Source organism: Caretta caretta, chromosome 16 (assembly GCF_965140235.1).
Source record: "Caretta caretta isolate rCarCar2 chromosome 16, rCarCar1.hap1, whole genome shotgun sequence".
Classification (NCBI taxonomy): domain Eukaryota; kingdom Metazoa; phylum Chordata; order Testudines; family Cheloniidae; genus Caretta; species Caretta caretta.
In genome coordinates this window covers 2,721,341-2,740,460 of record NC_134221.1, presented here as the reverse complement: position 1 = coordinate 2,740,460, position 19,120 = coordinate 2,721,341, and the positions used below count along the sequence as shown (strand labels likewise).

Sequence of the window (19,120 nt, the reverse complement as noted above, 5' to 3'; positions counted from 1 at the left end):
GTTCACCAGAAGCGTTTGGGACAAGTATTGTTAAAAATATTTTCAGAATGGTTTCTACATTTGGAAAGGTTGCCTGCAAACCATCACATATAAATCTATACAAATCAATTGGTGATCTCGAAGCACAGACCTCATCATTTTCGTTAAAATGAATGAAATGTTTCACTTCGTCTTCAAAAAGATTTGTGTCTATGTCCTCTCAGTAGAATTCACTTAATTTCTTACTGTAGTGGCTTTTAGCATTTTCATCCGTACTTCTGTCAAAAAACAAGCAAAATAAAGCAACAGTTTTCTTTAGAGATTCACCTCTACTCTGCAACTGCACTATTATTGTGTCACAAATAACATTGACTGTCTCAACGATGATCTGCTCTTTCCCTTTTAAATTGATTTCATTGTCTCTTGCTTCCACTGAGCTATAGTCATTTTGAACTTCTATGACAAAACTTTTAACTGAGATTAACAATTGTGCAGCATTCAGTAAATTTGTATCAATCTTTTGTAGTGATTTGCTGATGGCATTAATTCTTTGAAGTTAACAGTTCCAAAAAAGAGTAAAAACAGCAATATCGTACTTTTCTGCTCAGGACTTTGCTTCATTTTTCGCACATGGTTTTACAGAATTTGATGTGGCTGTGTCAAATAAGGTTTTCTTTATGTCATCATAGCTCATTTTCAAAGCCAAAACAGCATCTGCATGAGCAGACCACCTGGTGTCACCAATTCTTTTGACTGTCAAATGTTTTTCATTTGCCTGCTCCAAGCGTGATTGTAGCATACTCTGCCGGTGCGTGGAAACCAAAAAAAAGGCATACACGTTTTGAACAAAGTCAAAAAATGTGTAGCTCCTTCACAAGATTCGGCTGCAGCGTTGCAGATTAAATTTAAGGAATGGCTGGAACATGGTATGAATAAAGCAGAGGGGCTTGCATCATTCAGTCTTGCCTGTAGACCTGAACATTTTCCTGCCACATTTGTGGCGTTATCAAAGCTCTGCCAATGACAGTTTTTGATGTCCAAACCTAAATTTGCAATGATTTCCAAACCGTTGTCTCCAGACCTTCAAAGTGTGGGATTTTAGCAGGACAAAACAAAGAAATCACTCTACAGCTTCACCATTGCCAGTCACATTTCTTAAAATTAATGTTAATTGGTCTACATGACTCACATCTGGTGTTGAATCGACTATTATAGAATAATACTTGGCATCCTTTACTTCATCAGTGAATTGGTTTCTGAGCTGCTCTGCCATTATAGTGATGAATTCATTGTAGGTTCAGTGTGTTAAAAAGTTGATCTTCCCTGACCACAATACTGATAATTTTTCAAATGTTCTTTGAGAAAATCATCAAATTCACTAAGATATTCAAGGCGGGTTAAAAAATTACCTTTTTGATTTGGCAATGATGACTCATCATGTCCTCTTCAAGGTAGTCCCAAAGAAGACAGCAGTTTGACCGGGGCAACAACACGTCTCAGCACTTCCTTTTCACTCCTGAGCTGATAACACAGAATCAATTCTTCCAGATAATTTACACCTTGGAACGAACTTACACATAACGTTGATATGAGCTTTGGAAGTTTCATGATCAGAGATATGTCTTGCAATGTTTCTCCAATTAGAGTGCCCGTCAACGAATGTTTGTTTTCCTTTACTATGGTCAGGGATTAATTTGCAAACATAACAGTAACCTGCCTTAGTGGTTTATGAAACAATCAACCAAATTCTCATTTCTGTCATCCCATTCTTCTTCATCCTCAGAAAATGGGACTCATGAAGACCTCTAAATTGCTTTCGTCCTGCAATCTCATACTCTTTTCTCAAATTTTCCATATTACCTACGTTTTTTGGTTCATTTACTAAGAAATATTCTATCATATCCAATGCAACAGATTTTGGCCATAATGCAATGTCTTCAGGGTAGGTTTCTTCCCTTACTTCAACAAAATTACCAATATTTTGTAGTTCCATTGTCACTTCAGAGTCCACTTGTTCAACTTTTGCAGTCGTTGTGGTATCCCCACAACTCGGGAAGTGATCAGATAATTCAGATGTTTCCTCGCCCATACTTTTTGATGAATGTCCACAATTCAATACTTCAAGCTTTTAAAAATAAGATGACAAACTGTCTTTTTGCTTCGCTTTGTCTTCTTGCCTCGCCTTGATTTTTTTTGCATTTTTGACTGCCAGACTCAGTGTTGTTCCATTATTGCTAAAAAATTGACCTTGATTTTAGGCAGATTAAAAATGTCTGAAAGAGCAGCAGTGTAGCCACGGGTGGGCCTGGGTGGGCCATGGACCACCTAATTAGCTTTAACGCCATTAATTCCGTGTTTTTATCAGGCTCTGAAACAATGTGGGGGAGGGTGCTTTTATTCAATTGGATAATTGGTCAAGCAGACAGACTGTGCCTGGCAAATGATGATTTCCCTTAGTTGCTGTTATGCTATTGCCGAGACACAGAAAAAATGGCAAAGCAAATAGACTACTTCAAAAAAACATGTTTAGAGCACAGTTCACAGAATAAGTTCTCAGAATGCAGAAAGCCTGGACCGCTTCACAACTTGAAACACTCATTAAATTCAGTCATTTGTCAGATTCGTCCTGCATTTTGGGGCCCCCCATTGTTGGGGGCCCCAAGCCACTGCACGGTTTGTTTCATGGTAAATACGCCACTGGCCCTGAGCTCTAGGAACTGGGTAAGGCTGGAGTTACGCCTTGAGCCCTAGGAACTGGGGAAAGGTGGGCGCCCTACAGTGTGCGGGTAACACCCCAGCATCAGCCCTGGGCAGACCTTTGGGCACAGGGCACAATCATGGACCCCCCCACAGCAGACCCTGCCAGCCCTCCAACCAACCAGAGAAGGGACCCAGCTGCAGGCCCACAGTAAGGAAAAGCCAGAGAACAACTGCATCTTCCAGTGCACCTGAACCAGCATAGACCATGCGGGCTGACAGAGCTCTCCCTGTTACCTGACCTGGCACCTCCTAGAGTGCAAGACAGTGGGATTGTCACAGGGGCATGGCTACTCTATTGTACCTCCTGTTGGCCCAGCATGGCATTGCCAGCACTCCCTGCCTCAGTTTCTCTTCCCGAGGTGTGCGCCCTCAGCTTGCCATGCATCAGTCTGGGGAGGAGCTATGGCTTAGCCCTCCAGCCATTTTACAACAAACATAACCCCGGGGTGGAGACGGGGGAGAAAACCAAGAGTCCAAACTCAAACATTCCCACCAAACAGAAAGTTTCCTTTGCCCTTCAGGACTTCTTCACCTGCTCCCCCTCCCCCAGCCCTGCTCCCAGCCCCTTTCTATGCTCAGCACCTCCCGGAGCCCCAGGTCCCACCTGGGTCCCTGGAGTGTCCTTTTCCTTCCAGTCCCAGCCTGCCTTCTCCTTGCAGTGCCAACTACCGAGCAACCCCCACGTCTCCTTTTCGAAAGCCTAGAAGACCCTTAATCTGGTGCCTCACCTGCCTTAGCCCACCCCTCAGGCTGGGGAGGTATGGCTGGTCCCTGCCAGCCACAGCACAGCACCCCGGCTGTTTCCACTGGCTCAGTGGAACCGGGAACCCAGGAGATTGGCATGGCCACCTTGGAGTGCCCTGGAAATGGACTGGCTCAGCCCCACCTGGCAGTGCCACGCAGGCTCCCTGATCACCCATCCCCCTCCCGTGTCCTGGTCCCCACCTCAGCCCTGCCCTGCAGCGCCCATGCTGCAGCATTCCAGCTGCTCGCACGTGGTCTCTCTCTGGGGGACCATCTTTTCCGCAGCGCTCAGCGTGCCAGGTGCAGCCCTGGGCCTGACAATCAGCCCATGGGCATGTGGGAGAGCTGCCTTCTGCAGTCAGAACCACACAAGGACAGTCCCCAGCACCGCACGGCACCCTCGTGGCTGGCCAGGGCCCTGTGCTGCAGGCAGTGTGCAGGGGCTGCGTGCCAGGCCCAAGGAAGGCAGACGGGCCCCCGCAGCCCTGCGGGAGCACAGGGGCTGCATTACCTCGGGCTGTCCCCACGGTGTGGTCAGTGGGAGGGCCAGCCATAGCAGTGCCAGTGACGTTGCTCTGCCGTGCCCACGTGTACTGCCAGCTGGAGGAGAAGCCACAGGCATTGGCCTCGAACGAACAGGACTCCTGGGGACCACAGGCTCCAGCTCGCACGGTGACATCGTCCAGGGCTATGTCCCCCAGGTACCCGTCCCGGAGAGCCTCGAAGACCAGCTGTCAAGGAGGGAGGCACACAGCACTGAGCACCGCCCCCTTTGTCACCTATGCTCACTGCTGGAGGGCGCCATGTCAGCGCCACGCCTGCCTGGGACAGGATAAAGGGTCCTCAGAGGTATTGAGCCCAACGGCCACGTAGACACCTAAATACCCTCGAGGGTCTGGGCCCAAGTGACCCCTGGAAGCAGCTGCTGCCAGGGCTGCAGCCCAGGTGCCCTGTGGCTGGGTGAGCAGCACAAAGCCGTACGGAGCTTGCATGGCCGTGCAGCCCAGCCTCGGGCTCAGGAGTGTGGCACTCGCTGTTATTACTTACTGAGTGCCAGCAAGGTCCCTGGTGCAGGCACATGCGGGCAGGCACAGCTCAGTGATCACAGCATGGCACTGGGGCCAGCAAGGCCGGAGTCCTACCCCTGGCTCTGCAGTGACTCCCCACGTGCCACGGAAGAGCCTTGAGCACTGAGGGAAGAGGCATTGTGTCGGGGGCCTTACCCGGTACCTCTGTAGAGCCTGACAACTGAGTGTTGCGAATCCCAGGTGCCACATGCTGCCATGAGCTCCCGTTCGGGTCCAGAGCACCGTCTCGGGCTCCCCATCGTGCTGTATCTTTAGGTTCAGCGTGCCTGGGTTGGAACTGAAGGTTAGGGAGCCCATGGGAATGGGCAGGCGAACAGCAAGTGGGGACAGTCACAGAGCATTCCTTGAGGCCCTGTCACACAGCCAGGAACCCCCTCCCCAGTGACCTGCAGCCAGCTCTGGGGAGATGACCGCCGGCAGACAGGGGCAGCCTCTGCTGGAAAGTGACCAGGGATCTGCATTGGCAGAGCATACAGGAGCCTGGGTTTTACGTCCCCAAAGAGAAACATGCCTGGCACTCAGTTCATCGCCCCGGAAGGGGCAGACGCTGGGCTGAGCAGATGAGAATGGAACCTGTGGTTCTCGGGACCTAAAGCTGGCCTTGCACCCCAAGTGCTGGGTCCCTGTAAAACAGCCACCCCAGGCCAGTGAGCAAGGGGCCTGTGGGAAGGAGTCTTGGTAGGGCTGAGGCAGGGAGGGCAGGCGTCTGTCCTTCTTTGGGGGCACTAGGAAAGGGAGGGAGCCAGGATGGGAGAGAGGCTCCTCGTGCTGGGGAACTCTCTCTCCCAACCTGCACTGCGTGACCCACACAGTTGGGACCTCACCCCCGGAAGGGTGAGCACCAGGGTGACCCACACAGCAGGGACATGTCCCTCTCTGCAACACAACTCCAGGCCTTGGCTCACACCCACACCCCTCACCATGGCCTCCTGGGCAGTGCCCAGGTGTGTCCTTGCCAGAGGTGCCTTCTGTTGAATGCCAATGCCAGGCATGTCAACTGGCACCTTCCTGGAGGAGATGGGGAAGGATCTGTTTCTCCTGCCCCACAGATAATGGGCCCTGGAAGCCCTAGCAGGGTGCGACTTACCACTCTGAGGGCCATCCAGGCGGTACCAGAACGAGAGACACTGCTCTCTAGTGGGAGGGTCCTGGGGGTAGGTGATGAGACGTGCGCTCAGGGCCCAGGTACTTTGGGCGGAGAGATCCACGGACAAGAAATAGCCTTTCAGAAGCAAACACAGCCCACGGTGAGAGCTGGAGCAGCAGGAACAAGGGCAGGCAGGTATCTACAGACACGAGCCCAGCCCTCCCTGCAAACACAGCCCCAGCTTGCTACAGCTACAGGCCAAGCCCCATCACACCAGCCTCACCAAGATCTTGGCCAGGCCCTTACCCCAGCCCAGGTGTATCAGCAACCCCTGAGAGCTGGAAAGGCAGCAGACAGAAGCAAACCCAGCCTCTCCCAGAAGAACTCTGCTTGCTCACTACCAGATCCCTTGCCTTGCCCCACAGCCCAGCCTGGGGCCCGAGCCCAGGCATGCCCCCCTGCACTCCACAACTAGGGGCCCAGCTTTGCCTTCTAAAGTTCCTGGCCCTCAGCTCGCCTTCTTTGGGCTGAGTTTGGAATGGATCCCAGAGCCCCAGCTGAGTGCAGCTCTGAGACCAGCTCTACAGGGTAGGCCCTGGAGGAGGGCCCCAACCCTGCTGCTTAACCTGCCCTGTACACCCCATAGCCAAGGAGTTTCTGAGGCAAGCCCTCCGGCTCCCCAGCAGGACCCACCTGTGCCGGTGGTGTGGTCAGAGCCCAGCCCCAGCCCTGTGCCTCGCACCCACTCAAAATCATCGCTCTGATCCTGGTACCAGCCGCAGAGCCCCATCTCAAAGTTGCAAGACAGCTCTGTGCAGAGAGAGGAAAGGCCAAGTTGTGAATGAAGTCAGACACTGGGGCAGGGGCCAGGGGGCCGCCATCCTGCAACCAAACTCCTCACTCCTGGCTCAGCCCCACATCAGAGCCACGTTACAGCTGCTATAGTCCACCCCAACCCCACTAATTTCAAAGAACTCTTAGGTCTAGTGGCCAGAGCAAAGGAGCAGGAAATTCTGTTCCTAGGTTCTCTACTGTACTCTGAAAGGGTGTGATGTTGAGTGGTCAGAGCAAGCAAACTGGGAGTCAGGACTCCTGGGCTCTGTCCCAGTTCTGCTATTGCTTCACTGTGTGACCCTGGGTAAATCACTTAAATGTGCCCGTGCCTCAGTTTCTCAATCTGGAGTTGGGGTGAGCTCCTTGCTCTGAGCTCTCCAGATGGAAGGAGGTGGATCCCTCATGCCCTTCTCTCTGCCCGGGAAGAAGAAGAGCAAGCTCCAGTCCCTGCTGGCTCCTGATGCCCTTCCCTGCCCCTTTGATGGGAGCCTTGAGCACTTGGCAGGCATGGGGAATCTGGATCACCCCCTGGAGGGCGGGGAGTAGCCCAGAGGGCACATGGTGGCTGCAGGAAGGAAGGCCACTTGGGCAGTGATTAGAAGAAAGGGTATCCAGGGTTCCCAGTCCTTCTGCTCCCGTGGTTCTGGAGACACTCTCAGCATCATCCCCTGCATGGGCACTAGGAATGTGAATCTGACAGGGTGAGGTTCTGGTGCTGGGACTATACTCCTGGGCCTAGATCTTCAAAATTATTTAGGTGCCTAACTCCCATTGATACCACTGGTCCCCAACCTTTTGCAAGGACAGCTCTGCTGGCCAGCCAGGTGGCAGCTGCTTCCCTACTGTCTGCTGGCATGGGCTGTCCCCACAGTCCCCAGGGGATGAGGAGCAAACCTGGAAGAAGGGCAAGGGAGGCTGCAGGGGGCAGCGATCACTGGCTCTTGGATGAGCACGTAGACGCCCTGCACCTTCATCACCCACCTCAACTCGGCGCCCAACACGGGCAGCATACAGGATGGTGGAGTCCCTGTGCACGAAATTCAATACCATGCCAGTGTAGGGCACCTCCAGCCACAGCCTGTTGTTAACCTGCTCTTCACACAGTGGTAGTAACTAACCCATGAAAAAGAGCAAATCCTACACTTGGCACCGTCTGGAACCAAGCCCTGGAGCATGAATGGGTCAGGGCTGGTGAGTCTACCCATCCTGGGCCAGCAGCAGAGCAGGACCCCAGTGGCAGAAGTTGGTAAGTGTCCGATTCCCGTTTCCCTGTGGTGCCCCAGGGAGAGACGTACCTGAGGCATCTGGAGGGGTAAAGCGGGGGTCGCAGTTCACAAATGCAACATCGTCCACAGCAGCACTCTGCACTACGGGGCCACGCAGATTCACCAGGGCGATCAGCTCCAGCTGAGGGGGACAGCAGCCCTGGTAAGAGCCATGGCTGCACACACCCCCCATCCTCGCCCCACAGTCCCCTCCAGACACTAGGGGCCCAGAAGTCTCTGTGAAAATTCAGCACAAAGGTGAGAGGTGCTGTGTGGTAGCCTGGTGGTGGATGGGCAGTGGCCCCCTCACATACCAACCTGCAGGGGCCTCCCCTGGGAGCAAGAGAGGAGCTCCCTCTGTGGGGCCCATTCAGCCCTTGGCTGCTGACAGCAAGAAGCCAATCATTGCTGAGACCCCTGCCTATGTCTCCCCAGGATGGAGATTGGCTGGGGCTGAGTCTGGGCACTGCCTCCCTGGCTAGATTGGAGTCAGCACTGAGACATGAAGGGCTCCTGTTCCACCCCTGGCCCCCGACCAGCCGGTCCCCTCACCCCAGGCAACCTCCGGGGTTTGCTCCTGGCTCTGTACTTTGTTCTTGGGGCTGCAGCACTGACCCAAGACGGTGCCCAAGCTGCCTGCATGTGCTGGGGACGCCCTCGGAGCACCCACAAGGCCCAAGATGGGTGTTTTCAGGCTGTTTTGCCCACCTGGAAGGGTCTGGGTCTCTCCCCAAGAGGAACGGTGACGTGTTTCCACTCCGCGCTGCCGTTGTCCTGCATGTGCCAGGCCAGCCTGTGTGTCCCCAGGGCATGATCCACGATGCCGAGCGCAATGAACCCTAGCAAAGGGAGAGGGGGGATGGCAGGGCAGCCGCTGGCTCTGAGACACTGGCCCTAGCCGCCGGCCCGGCAGCCTCCTTGGGAGCCCACCCAGCATGGCAGGGCCCAGTACCAGCAGCTGTGTCAGGCAGCGGGATCCGAGTCAGCAGCCAAGCTCATTGCCTGGCAGGGCTGGAGGACTGCAGGGACCCTCCGGTGACTCCTTGCCGCTCTGATGCGGGGAGGGGTCACGTCCAGCAGGGAGGCTGGGTCTGCACTGCCTGGGGATGGGGATGGGAAGATGGGGCCAGGCTCCAGGTGGGGCTCAGAGAAACCTCTTCCCTGGGGCAAATCGGCAGAACATGGCTGCCTCCTCCCCCTGCAGCACCGGGAGGAGCCTGTTGGCCCATAGTCAGCACCTAAGGCCCCGCCAGGAGTTCTACCACCGGGGCATATTGTGGGGGACGGGGCATAGGACCCCCCCTCTGCGCTGGAGAGCTGAGTGCAGCCCGGCTGGGGGGCAGCGAGTGCGGGTACCTTGGGGGTCGCTGTGCAGCCAGCAGTGCATCTCCACGGAGCAGGCCAGGCCCGAGGGGCCCAGAAGGGGGGTGCGAGCCCTTGCCACCGACACCATCTGGCCTGGAGCCGACTCCACGCCCAGGTAACTCCCTAGGCAGGAAACACAGGCCACAGCAGGGGAATGGTCACCCCTCCCCCACTGCCCCCAGACCCCGCCTGCCACCCCTCCCCTCCCCCACTGCCCCCAGGCCCCTCCCCCACTGCCCCCAGACCCCGCCTGCCCGCCCTCCCCTCCCCCACTGCCCCCAGGCCCCTCCCCCACTGCCCCCAGACCCCGCCTGCCACCCCTCCCCTCCCCCACTGCCCCCAGACCCCTCCCCCACTGCCCCCAGACCCCGCCTGCCCGCCCTCCCCTCCCCCACTGCCCCCAGGTCCCTCCCCCACTGCCCCCAGACCCCGCCTGCCCGCCCTCCCCTCCCCCACTGCCCCCAGGCCCCTCCCCCACTGCCCCCAGACCCCGTCTGCCCGCCCTCCCCCACTGCCCCCAGACCCCGCCTGCCTGCCCTCCCCTCCCCCACTGCCCCCAAACCCCGCCTGCCCGCCCTCCCCTCCCCCACTGCCCCCAAACCCCGCCTGCCCGCCCTCCCCTCCTCCACTGCCCCCAGGCCCCTCCCCCACTGCCCCCAGACCCCGTCTGCCCGCCCTCCCCTCCCCCACTGCCCCCAGGCCCCTCCTCCACTGCCCCCAGACCCCGCCTGCCCGCCCTCCCCTCCTCCACTGCCCCCAGGCCCCTCCCCCACTGCCCCCAGACCCCGCCTGCCACCCCTCCCCTCCCCCACTGCCCCCAGACCCCTCCCCCACTGCCCCCAGACCCCGCCTGCCACCCCTCCCCTCCCCCACTGCCCCCAGGCCCCTCCCCCACTGCCCCCAGACCCCGCCTGCCCGCCCTCCCCTCCTCCACTGCCCCCAGGCCCCTCCCCCACTGCCCCCAGACCCCGCCTGCCCGCCCTCCCCCACTGCCCCCAAACCCCGCCTGCCCGCCCTCCCCTCCCCCACTGCCCCCAAGCACCGCCTGCCACCTCTCCCCTCCCCCACTGCCCCCAAGCACCGCCTGCCCGCCCTCCCCTCCCCCACTGCCCCCAAACCCCGCCTGCCCGCCCTCCCCTCCTCCACTGCCCCCAGGCCCCTCCCCCACTGCCCCCAGACCCCGCCTGCCCGCCCTCCCCTCCTCCACTGCCCCCAGGCCCCTCCCCCACTGCCCCCAGACCCCGCCTGCCCGCCCTCCCCTCCCCCACTGCCCCCAGGTCCCTCCCCCACTGCCCCCAGACCCCGCCTGCCCGCCCTCCCCTCCCCCACTGCCCCCAGACCCCGCCTGCCCGCCCTCCCCTCCCCCACTGCCCCCAAGCACCGCCTGCCACCTTCCCCTCCCCCACTGCCCCCAGGCGCCGCCTGCCACCCCTCCCCTCCCCCACTGTCCCCTATAGGGCGGGTTAGGGGGTAGGTAGGTCTCCCCTGTGGGGTGATGGGAGTGGGGGTCTCACCGATGGAAGCGTAGGGGGCAGGGGTCTCCCTGCGGGTGGCCTCACCTGTGGAGGTGTTGGTGGTGTGGTCTGCCCCAGGCAGTAAGCCCTTGCTGGCTTTCTCCCTCACCCACTGCAGCTGGCCCACACTGCTGTCCTTCCAGCCCCTAGCCCCAGCCTCGAAGGTCGATGTCCCTGGAACACACCAAGTTTTCACAAGCCTCGCCTGGGCCCCTGCAGCCCCCGGGAGAGCGAAGCCTCTCCCCAGGCGGTGCCAAGAGCCCTGCCTGCTCCTGGCCTGAAGGCGCGCGCTGCTGCAGCCGTCTGTGCCCACAACCATCAGCACCGGCGGGGCAGCTGGAGACATGCCCTACGGCCTTGGCTAGACAAGCCAGCGCATTACCCTGAGCCCCGTGGACCCAGGGAGCCTGGGGAGCTCTGGATGGCCTTGCTGGGTAGGTGCCCTGGGCCTGCCTGACTCCCCTGGGCTGAGGTTTCCTCTCCTCCCCCCACTGTGCCGCAGCATGCCCGCTCCTTGTACCTGGGCTTCACTCACGTGACCAGAGCTAGGCCCCCAGGCGTGTCCAATAGGCATTCATGTGGCTACCTGTGATGCCCAGGTGACTTTCCAAAGGGAGGGTTCCTGGCCTGACAGTTCTCTGGGCTGGATCGAATTTATCTCTGTGTCTGCAGAGAATCTAGCACAATGGGGCCCTGATTCTGAGCAGGCTTCTGGGCATTTCCATCTGCTTAGTGTAAAACAGCAGCACTAGGGTTTGGCGAGCCAGGCGAGGAGCCAGGGTTTGGAAATGCAGAGTGTCAAAGTGCTGGTGTCAAAGCCCCAGCTGTCACTGCAGAGTGCCAGTCTGCCGAGTGGGCTGAGCACTGTCCTTACTGACCAGATTCAGAAGCACAAAAGCACTGCACGATCCAGAGATGTGAGTAGGGAGGAAATCCGAGGCTGGGAGGGTAGAACAGGCTTGGATGGCAGCAGGGCAGGAGGTGAGGACTCAGGGGCGTTGGCAGAGTGGTGTGTGCAGGGATCCCAGGGCTGGGATGGCAGCGGGGCACAGGTGAGGACTCAGCGGCATTGGTAATGTGTGTGCCCAGCCCCTGCCCACAATCTGCCTGCTCTAGCTGGTGCTCTCAGTCCCGCACCTCATGTTAATATCACAGCACCATGGAGCTTTCTCCCACCCAGGCCAGCTGCTGCGTGATCCTTTACCACAATACTTCTCATCGGAGCCGTCTTCACACGTCTCTGTAAAGTCGCAGGCCAGCTCTGCGCTGATGCACTTCTTATTGTCGCAGGTGAACTCCTCTGGGGTGCAGGGCGTGGTGGGGTCAGTGGAGGAAGGCGTGGGAGTGATGACCGGATTGTCTGGAGAGGGTGAGAGCGACAGCAGGTCAGGGGGCAGCAGGGGCTGTACTGGGCCCTAGTGCTCAGCTAACTGCCTGCAAACACAGACCCAGCCGGGGCACTGCAGGCCCCTCAGATGTCTCCTTAGCACAAGCCGCACTGGAACGTTACCGAGAGCAGAGACCGGAGGGGAAGGTCTCTGCTCTTCAGAGTGTGGGTCACTCCAGGAGAGGCCTAGTCTCTTTCCCCTCTGTTCCCCAGCCCAGCCCCACCTCCCCTCATGACACACTGCTGGAAAAGTCCCACTAGGCACCTGTGCCATGCACTGCTAGCCGTGGAAGAGCCTGCCCCATGTGACCAGCCAGTGTGGCCCAGACCACAGGTGGCTCATGGACACGGCTTGAGTCGTGTGCCTGCCAGCCCCCCGGCCTCCCCCGGGCTTCTCCCCCTGAACCGCACCCCACAGTCCCACCCCCATCCCAGCTCTCCCCAGCCTGCCTCGCCTGGTACACCATGGGTAGCTGGGGAGTCGCTGTACCTGTAAAGGCTTCCCACATGTGGCAGTAGGAGGAGGAGGGGGCTGGGGGAGGGGGAGCAGGAGGGGTAGGCCACAAGGGCCGGGGGAGGATTTCCTGGCTTCCGGGTGTGTCGATGGGACACTTGCCTGGTTTGTAACAAAGTTGGCTGAGGGAATAAACATGGCAGAGCCCGGGACGGGGACCTGAGGCCAGGTGGATTAGCCACTGGGCCGATGGGGCCTGTGCCCAGGGGCCCCAGCCACCTGGGGAGCTCCCAGAAAAAATCCGCCACTGGGCAGCAGAAGCCTGGAGCTCTGGCTGCTGAGGGGGCAAAGCTCCCACACCTCGACCCCGCTCTGCCACAGCAGCACCCCTGCGCCCCGCACCCGCTCCCCAAAAGCAGTGCCCACAACTCCATCCCTGGCAGAAGCTGCGGGATGGGGGAAGGCCCCCCCAGCCCCAGTCTGACCCCATCCCAAGCAGAAGCCCCGGGGGGGGGAAGTTCCCCCCAGAGGCCCACAACCCTGTCCCTGGCAGAAGCCCCCGAGCAGGAGAAGACCCCGAGCCCCGACCCTGGTCCCCCACAGAAGCGCGTGGCGTAGCGGGGGAAGCCCCAGCACGCAGATCCCCGTTGTGACCCTGGGACTGGAGGAGCTCTCACTCCCTGCTGCGCCCCGCGCCATGGTGCAAAGACAGAGCTTCCTCAGTCTTGGGGCCACGTGGCGGGTGGGGGGGGGGAGCAGGGAACAGAAAGGTGCAAAAGGGGTTGTGGGACTGCAATGGGGTGGTGGAATGGGGAGGACCCTGGGGAAGAGGCAGAAAGGGGTGTGGCTATGGGCGGGGCCACAGGCAGAAGGGGCGGAACAGAGGCGGGGCTGCAGGTGGCTGGAGTCTGGAGGGACTACCCACTTGCTCTGACCCAGGGCCCCAGGAAATCTTACTCTGCCTTTGTCTGGGGCTATAGCTAGAGGGGCTGTATGGGGCAGGCAGACGGCTAGCTGGAGAGAGAGACAGATAGGTTTTACGCCATGCTGTGCTGCATGGCGAGCAGGGAGTCAGGAGTGGATGACCTCACAGCGCTGAGGTTGACCTGAAGAAGCTGCCATCAGCGACAGGACTAACCTTGCCCTGCCCATTAGTCCCGTGGAGAGGGAGTTGAGGTTAAAACTCCAGTCCAGCAGCTGGAAAAGGGTGAGCAAAGAGACCTGTCTGGCGGCTCACCTGCAGCCCGGATGCAGCCTGGGGATAGAACCAAGTCATCCAGGGCCATGGTGCCTTTCTGTCCTGTTCCGATCATGCCCTCAAGAATGATCTGCAGGGACAGAACAAACTGCGGGTAACATGAGGGAGCAGGCTAGCGCCTGCTCCCCAGGCAGGACACCCCAGATGTCACACAGGAATGGGGCCTGCCCCATGGAGTCCCAGCCAGGGGTATCTGCCGGCACTGCAAGAGGCTGCGAGACAGAGGATGGAGGGGCCATCTCCTAATAGGCAAATGAAAGCAAATGGTGTGTTGTGATGCAAGACCGATACCAGCGTGATTCGTTTCCCTGGAGAACCTTGGCTTAGATGGGGATGGTTTCAGGGCATGTGGGTGGGTGCGGGGGACATATGGGGGTGTGAGGTGGGTCTGTGTATTGAACGTGTATGTGATGGTAGGTCTGTGTGTAGGGTATGGAGGGGGTCAGTGTTTAGGCTGTGTGACGATGGTGGGTCAGTGTGTAGGGGGGGTAGAGGTGGGTCAGTGTTTAGGCTGTGTGATGTTGATGGGTCAATGTGAAGGGGGGGTAGAGGTGGGTCAGTGTTTAGGCTGTGTGATGTTGATGGGTCAATGTGAAGGGGGGGTAGAGGTGGGTCAGTGTTTAGGCTGTGTGATGGTGGTGGGTCAGTGTGTAGGGTATGGAGGTGGGTCAGTGTTTAGGCTGTGTGATGAGGGTGGGTCAGTGTGTAGCGGGGGTAGAGGTGGGTCAGTGTTTAGGCTGTGTGATGGTGGTGGGTCAGTGTGTAGGGGGGGTAGAGGTGGGTCAGTGTTTAGGCTGTGTGATGTTGATGGGTCAATGTGAAGGGGGGGTAGAGGTGGGTCAGTGTTTAGGCTGTGTGATGTTGATGGGTCAATGTGTAGGGTATGGAGGGGGTCAGTGTTTAGGCTGTGTGACGATGGTGGGTCAGTGTGTAGGGAGGATAGAGGTGGGTCAGTGTTTAGGCTGTGTGATGGTGGTGGGTCAGTGTGTAGGGGGGGTAGAGGTGGGTCAGTGTTTAGGCTGTGTGATGTTGATGGGTCAATGTGAAGGGGGGGTAGAGGTGGGTCAGTGTTTATGCTGTGTGATGGTGGTGGGTCAGTGTGTAGGGTATGGAGGTGGGTCAGTGTTTAGGCTGTGTGATGAGGGTGGGTCAGTGTGTAGCGGGGGTAGAGGTGGGTCAGTGTTTAGGCTGTGTGATGGTGGTGGGTCAGTGTGTAGGGGGGGTAGAGGTGGGTCAGTGTTTAGGCTGTGTGATGTTGATGGGTCAATGTGAAGGGGGGGTAGAGGTGGGTCAGTGTTTAGGCTGTGTGATGGTGGTGGGTCAGTGTGTAGGGTATGGAGGTGGGTCAGTGTTTAGGCTGTGTGATGAGGGTGGGTCAGTGTGTAGCGGGGGTAGAGGTGGGTCAGTGTTTAGGCTGTGATGGTGGTGGGTCAGTGTGTACATGTGGAGGGTGTCAGTGCGTAGGGGGTAGGGTGACCAGATGCCCCAATTTTATAGGGACAGTCCCGATTTTGGGGTCTTTTTCTTATATAGGCTCCTATTACCCCCCACCCCCATCCCAATTGTTCACTCTTGCTGTCTGGTCACCCTAGTGGGGGGTAGAGGGTGTGAGGGGTGGGTCAATGTACAGGGTATAATTCATTCCCCTAGGGCAGCTCGGCTGCAGCACCCAATTCTTAGTGCTGGTCCAGCTCTTTAATCCGCCTTCCTGGCTGGGGTGTGTGAGGCACGGCAGGGGACCCTATGTCCTGTCCATGGCTGTGGAGCATGGCAGGTGGGAACTCTCCCCATGTCCTGTGCCCCCTGCACTGGGGCATGGCTGGCCAAGGCCTGGCTCATTGGGGCACGGTCATAGTGTGACTTCAGAAGTTGATGAGCAATGAGGTTATGGGGATGCAGGGTCAGGCTGGGAACAGGGCTGAATTGGCATCCTTGGAGCCTGAAAGCCCCTGTGATCCCCAAGAAACTTATCTCCTGGGCAGGGACATGCCCCATGCTGCCCCACCCCTTCCTGGGAGGGACCCCTCTAGCGGCTCCGAGGGGATGAGGCCGCTCATGCCCATTCTCCCCTTTGCCCCTTCTGAGCGGGTGGCTTTGTGCCATGTCACGAGCCTACTGGGTCCTGGCTTAAAACCCACATTGCCTTGCTGCTCCATGGCAAGAGATGGGCCTGGCGCCCTGTGCTGGCCCAGCCCCCACGGTGGCACCAGAAGGGTTTGCTGCCCACCTGGAAGTTCTCGGTCACATTGAAGTCCACTTTCCCCCTGAACCAGTAATCGCCCAGGTCCCCAGCCCTCGCGTGCATGAGCTGCGTGACGGAGTTGGTTTGGTAGTAGATGTTGAGGCTGCCGGTGGCCGAGTCGTAGAGGTGGGAGTAGAACACGAGCTGGACCCGGAACAAGCACACAGATAATAACTCTGTCAAGCCCTGCCACTCAGTGCCAGGCTCAATCCCTGCATGCCCAGGAGCAACCAGCCAGGAAGGAGGCCCTCGGCTCCAGCATGGTTTTGGCTCAGCCACTAAGCCCAAAGCAGAGGTGGCATGAGGAGTGCAGGGCAGCTGCAGAAGAGCCCCTGGTTTATCTGGGTGCTGGCTGGAGTGTGCCCCGCAGCTCTGCCTGGCTCCGGACCATGCTCTCCTCACCGAAAGATCCTAGGAGATGCTGTTCAGCCTACAGCACAACCCTCACCAGCCAATCAGCACCCAAACTTCCTGAACGTGCCTAGCGCTGGAGAATCCTGACTGGCTGGTGAGCAGGTCAATGTCCCTCCTGCCCAATGGGGTGGTGCCCAGGGCTCTCTTTGACTCAATGAAATCCAGAGCTTAGGAATTTTAAGCCTAATGATCTGCTGAGGCTCCCATAAAATACCCACCTCATGCAGCTCATGCCCAGCCCTTCCCTTTGCTGCTTAGCTGGGAGCTGCCAGGAGCTGAGCACCAGCTGGATGGAAACACCCTAGCTGCCTTGGGCAAACACAAAGCCCAGTGGCGCCTTTAGAGTTCAGTGGTTTCCAGCAAGCCTTGAAGGGCTGGTTCTCCCCAGCAGCAGCCCCCAGAGGGTGAGGTGCGTGTGGGTAAAGAGGGGCCCTGCCTGCAGTCCCTAGACACTGCGTAGGAGCCACTCCCAAGATGTCAGCCATCCTTCCCTGGCCAGGCAAAGCCAAGAGGAGACTGACAGCCGGGTAGCCCAGGGGTGACTTACAGAGCAGCTGCTGGTCTTGGTTGCTTGGAAAACTGGACTAATCAGTCTGGCCGCACCGCTGCTCAGGTCCTGTGGGCCGGTACTGATGTAGAGGAAAAAGCCTACGGGAGATCAGCAGCACACGTTGGGATGCCAACTGTCTAACCACCCTTGCCCTGCCCCATGCCCTCCCCTTCTCCGAGGCCCCGCTCTGCTCATTCCATCACCGCTCCCTCCGTCGCTCGCTCTCCCCCACCCTCACTCACTTTCAGTAGGCTGGGGCAGGGAGTTGAGGTGCAGGCGGGGGTGTGGGCAGGGGTGTGGGCTCTGGGCTGGGACCGAGGGGTTCAGAGTGTGGGAGGGGGCTCCTGGCTATGCCTGGGGCAGGAGTTTGGGGTGCAGGAGGGGGCTCCGGACTGGGGCAGGGGGTTGGGGTGTGGGAGTGAATGAGGGTTGTGGGCTCTGGGTGGGAGTTTGGGTGCAGGAGGAGGCTCCAGGCTAGGGCAGGGGGTTGGGGTGTGGGATGGGGTGAGGGGTGCAGGCTCCGGCCAGGTAGCACTTACCTCAGGCAGCTCCCGGTCAGTGGTGCAGTGGGACTAAGACAGGGTCCTGCTTGCCCTGGCCCCGCACCATTCCCGGAAGCGGCCAGCACAACTCTGCGGCCCCTGGCAGTGGGAGGGCAGGGATCTCTGTGTGCTGCCTGCATCCCGAGCGCCGACTCCGCAGCTCCCATTGGCCGGGAACTGCCTTAGCCCCGCTGCGCTGCCAACGAGGTAAGTGGGGCCAGGGAGCTCCACGCACTGTCCCGTCCGTGAACTGCTCCCAGAAGCAGCCACAACATCCCTGCGTCCCCGGGGGAGGGGTGGGGGGGCAGGGGGCTCTGTGCACTGACCCTGCCTGTTGGCACCCCCCCACAGTTCCCATTGGCCGCAGTTTCTGGCCAATGGGAGCTGCAGAGTCGGCACTAGGGGCGGGGGCAGCATGCAGAGACCCCCCTTGCCCACCCTCCAGGGGCCTCAGGGACGTGCTGGCCGCTTCTGAGAGCAGCGGGGCGCCAGGGCAGACCAGGAGGGTTGGCAACCCTAAGAACATATTCAGTACAGCCCCCCAGGCTGGCTTTATACCCAGGCCCCATATGTTACTGGGCATGCACCATGCTGTACCTGCCGGGGGTAGAGGGGGCAGTGTGGCCTAGTGGGCAAAGTACTGGAATGGGATGTGTGCTCTAGGGGGACCATGGGAAAGTCACTTCCCTGCTCTGTGGCTCAGCTTCCCCAGCTGTAGAATGGGGCTAATGACAGCACCCCCTGGAGCTGAGATGTCCTGCTGACTAGCGCTCCATGTGAGCTAGGGATTGTTGTTAGACCTGTCCAGTAACTCCGCCTCCCAGAAAGAGTCCCCAGCAAGAAGGATGAAGAGAGGCAAATACTATAGAGAGAAATCTGCCACCTGGGGCGAGGCCCCCAGCTTTGCCAGTGCCCCCGCCTCAAACAGCAGACACCTTTGCAGACTAGGGCCCCCTCCATGCACTTGCACATTTGGTTTTTAATTTTGTGACCTTCCCTGCACAAGCCAGTTCCCATGGTGAACTGCTCACTGGTGTTTCACTAGCATGCTCCCCAGTGGGCATGGAAGGCACTCTCCAGCAAGGCAAACAAGACGCAAAGGGGGTTGACTGCAGGAAGGAAGACAAAGATCTGGTAAGATTTTGCTTGCATAAAGGTCTGAAGGCCAAAGAGAGCTACTTTAACTTGGGGACTTCTGATGCCATCACCCACCCCTGGAACAAAGACCCTGTTTGAAACAGACACGAGCACATCAGAATGTACCTGTGACAACTGAAAAACCCAACAGTCAAAGAAACTAGCGAGCTAAGGACGGAGCAGAGTGGCAGGGTGGCTAGGACAGTGACTTAGGACTTCTCTCCCAACGCCCCCCTTCTGTGCTGGCGGGGGCAGAGACACCTCTTGCTGTGCATGGGCACACCGAGCGCCATGTCAGAATGTACTGACGCAGGAGAGCAGCTTTGAGCCGGAACTCGGGGACGGGTGTTTGGGGAGACACTGTCAGACTCAAAGGTCACTCTGATGTGCTGTGTCAGAGGGAACAGTTCATCCTCGATGGGAACAGTAAGGTGAGGTTGCTTTTATCTCCTCCCCAAGGGCTCAGAGGTCCCAGCCTGTCCCAGGTGTGTTGGCAGGGG

The 19,120-nt window shown here is 58.6% G+C and overlaps 1 protein-coding gene across 1 annotated transcript in view; it reads right to left on the bottom strand.

Annotated features, from left to right (window-relative positions):
• The window catches only part of MAMDC4 (MAM domain containing 4), a 46,698-nt gene that overhangs the window by 16,346 nt on the left and 11,232 nt on the right, over nt 1–19,120 (bottom strand). Inside the window, exons 9-20 of the mRNA XM_075120586.1 lie at nt 16,939–17,039; nt 15,963–16,121; nt 13,715–13,805; nt 11,841–11,996; nt 10,682–10,810; nt 9,114–9,245; nt 8,466–8,596; nt 7,788–7,899; nt 6,352–6,468; nt 5,659–5,793; nt 4,707–4,837; nt 3,995–4,214 (exon numbers count right to left, since the gene is read on the bottom strand). Coding sequence (XP_074976687.1) covers nt 3,995–4,214; nt 4,707–4,837; nt 5,659–5,793; nt 6,352–6,468; nt 7,788–7,899; nt 8,466–8,596; nt 9,114–9,245; nt 10,682–10,810; nt 11,841–11,996; nt 13,715–13,805; nt 15,963–16,121; nt 16,939–17,039 — 1,614 coding nt within the window. The remainder of the gene's footprint in view (nt 1–3,994; nt 4,215–4,706; nt 4,838–5,658; nt 5,794–6,351; nt 6,469–7,787; nt 7,900–8,465; nt 8,597–9,113; nt 9,246–10,681; nt 10,811–11,840; nt 11,997–13,714; nt 13,806–15,962; nt 16,122–16,938; nt 17,040–19,120) is intronic.